Raw genomic sequence first — 2,701 nt, forward strand, 5'->3', positions numbered from 1 at the left:
ATTTTATTTTGATGGATATTGAATACATTTATACATATAATATGAATATATTTAAAAAAATTAAGTATAATATCAAATATATAATTAAGTTATTCAAAAAATAATATATTTTAAGAAAAAAACCATAATTTGAATAACATTAAAAAAATTCATTTATTGAAAGAGCTAATATTGAAACTATTAAGAAGTGAATATCATTTGCATGAAAAAACATATACGTACGGACAGTCTAAGAATAATTCATTAAAATGAAGTTTAAGTTATTTTCAATTAGAAAAAGAATAAAAATTTACCAATAAATAGTTAAAAAAATGGGAATTAAACTCAAATAATAAAATAAAATTAGAGGCGATGGCAGCACTATCGGTATGGTCTCCAAATAACATCTTCCCCTCGTAACACCTGGCTGGTGGCAATATGGATGAGAAGAGAATAATATTTCACATTGGTGTTTTTTTTCAGCAATAACGATAAAAGGAATCAGGCTTGTTTGGATTTCTATTTCCATTTCTATGCCTGAATTCACTATCCTCTTCCAACAAAAAAAACATATATATATATGTTTTAAATATCATTAAAAATACTGATAAAAATATTCGTGACATGTCATGTGTTATTATCTAATTATTTTATCAATAAAATCAACTTTTAACAGGAAAAATTAATTTATCTTTAATGTGACCTATAAAAACTAATATTTAGTGAATGATCAAAATATAATTTAACTCTGTCAATTTTACCAATGACACTTTGGAACTCTTCCTTAAAAGAAGTCTACGTGCCATATCATAGCTATCAACAAGTATATATAGCCCTTCCGCCCCTAACACCAAAAATCACCATTTGCACAAACAATTTGTTGATTCAGCTGCCATCTATATAGCACTTACCAATACCATTACTGTTTCTTCAAGCTCCCTCGTAAGCTTCTCCAATCCAATCTACCTTGTTTTTTCTGCATTTTTAAATCTTATTTTATGATGAAACAAGCTTGGTTTGAGGATCAAAATCTGGATCTGATTTTATTCCCTTTTTTGTTATAGTTTTAAAGATAAAAATGAGCTGCTGGGTCGGAGGAGACTGGATGTGCGGCGCCTGCCAGCACCAGAATTTTAATAAGAGGGAAGCTTGCCAACGCTGCGGGTACCCCAAGTACGGCGGCCCCGATGTGTCGACTTACTTATACAACAACAGTTACAATAGTGCTGAAGTTTTAGCTGGGGACTGGTACTGTTCCGCCATGAACTGTGGGGTTGTCAACTACGCTAGCAGAACAAATTGCTATCGATGTGGTTCGTTGAAAAATGATATTGTTGGTAATTATAATACAATGGGCTGTGATGGGACTGTTCCCCCTGGATGGAAAACCGGTGACTGGATTTGCACCAGGTCAGTAAAATGAAAGATAATGTTACTATTCGTGTTTGACACATAAATACGAGTTGGAGTAACATAGATAGTATCCTGTGAATAAAAATGTTGGACACATAAGCTGCATTGTGTCTGGTTATGACATTGGTTAATGATATTGCATTCATTTGTCTTCCAGACATGGTATCCACCCAATATAGCAGATAATGAATTCCCATCTTATCACATGTATGTTATATATGGAGACTGTCATTTATATATGCTTATCGTTGATCTGATATGACTGCAAACATTTGTATGGTCAGATATGGATGTGGAGTTCACAATTATGCTAGCAGGATCGAGTGCTTCAAGTGCAAGACCCCAAGGAATTTTGGTAATATATATAGCAAAGAATACGGGTAAAAGTATCATAGACATTTTTGTACTAAGAGTTAAATTGCATTTTTTTTCTCTCTACTAAAAAGTAGGTAAATTAATCACTATACTTTAGATTAAAGAGTAAATTAATCTTTTTTGTTTAAAATTTCATTCATTTGTACAGTTAAAAACTCGCGTAACTAATAGAATAGTTAAACGGAGACATTTGACATGCAACGGTTACCTACTGATGTATAGAAATAAGTTTTTAATAGCAAAAATAGATGAAACAGAATGATCACTTTGTTTTTTTATCTAACGTACAAAGGTTAATTTGTCAATTTTTTATGTAGAGAACACAAAAATACAATTCAACTCTTAATACATGAACCTCTATTATACTCTTACCAAGAATATGATTTATTAGCATGAATAGGCTATTCAGTTTTTTTTTGTTGATGTTTCTCAGGTGGTGCATAAGGAATTAAGAAGAATATTGTGTGCAACCAATGTTACTAGTTTCTTTTCATATATCTAATCTTCACTGACCGGTTTTTGTTTGGTTTTATTGGTGTCAACAAATATAGCATTTAGGATGACCAAAAGGGTGAAAGCCCTTTCCTTTTTCAAGCTTATCAGTGTAATTGTAATCATCAACAAAAAGGGTTTCTGGTTTGGTTAATGGGGTTATGATTTTTTTTTGGTCTTTTTGCTATAGTTGAAGGCTTCATGATATTGGACGATTAAGATTTAATATTAAATAAGTTTAAAAAATTTTATCAATATTATTAAAAAGATAATACAAATTTAATCTTAAAGACATATTATTAGAAGAAATAACTCTAAACTCTTAACATAAATAAAATAAAAAAATTTAAAATTCGAATTTAAACATTTATCTCACTGAAATCTTTTGTAGGAAACAAAATGTAATAATTTTTCTAAAAGATAGGGTTATCTTGATTTAAAC

General features: G+C 30.2%; 1 protein-coding gene across 1 annotated transcript; it reads left to right on the forward strand.

The window, feature by feature from the left end:
- The first annotated feature begins 782 nt into the window (after positions 1-782).
- Positions 783-2,413, forward strand: LOC107938800 (uncharacterized RNA-binding protein C17H9.04c). The gene is made up of 4 exons (XM_016872037.2): positions 783-921; positions 1,044-1,389; positions 1,677-1,747; positions 2,201-2,413. The coding sequence occupies exons 2-4, from the start codon at positions 1,058-1,060 to the stop codon at positions 2,209-2,211; spliced, it is 414 nt and encodes a 137-aa protein (XP_016727526.2). The 5' UTR covers positions 783-921; positions 1,044-1,057; the 3' UTR covers positions 2,212-2,413.
- The last annotated feature ends 288 nt before the right edge of the window (positions 2,414-2,701 follow it).

This window comes from Gossypium hirsutum, chromosome A13, assembly GCF_007990345.1.
Source record: "Gossypium hirsutum isolate 1008001.06 chromosome A13, Gossypium_hirsutum_v2.1, whole genome shotgun sequence".
Lineage (NCBI taxonomy): Eukaryota > Viridiplantae > Streptophyta > Magnoliopsida > Malvales > Malvaceae > Gossypium > Gossypium hirsutum.

Excerpts from the sequence above, each read along its gene's own strand:
- LOC107938800 (XM_016872037.2), top strand. The coding sequence starts at position 1,058 with ATGAGCTGCTGGGTCGGAGGAGACTGGATGTGCGGCGCCTGCCAGCAC. Across the intron at positions 1,390-1,676 it reads GGTGACTGGATTTGCACCAG|ATATGGATGTGGAGTTCACA; the intron begins GTCAGTAAAATG and ends TTGTATGGTCAG.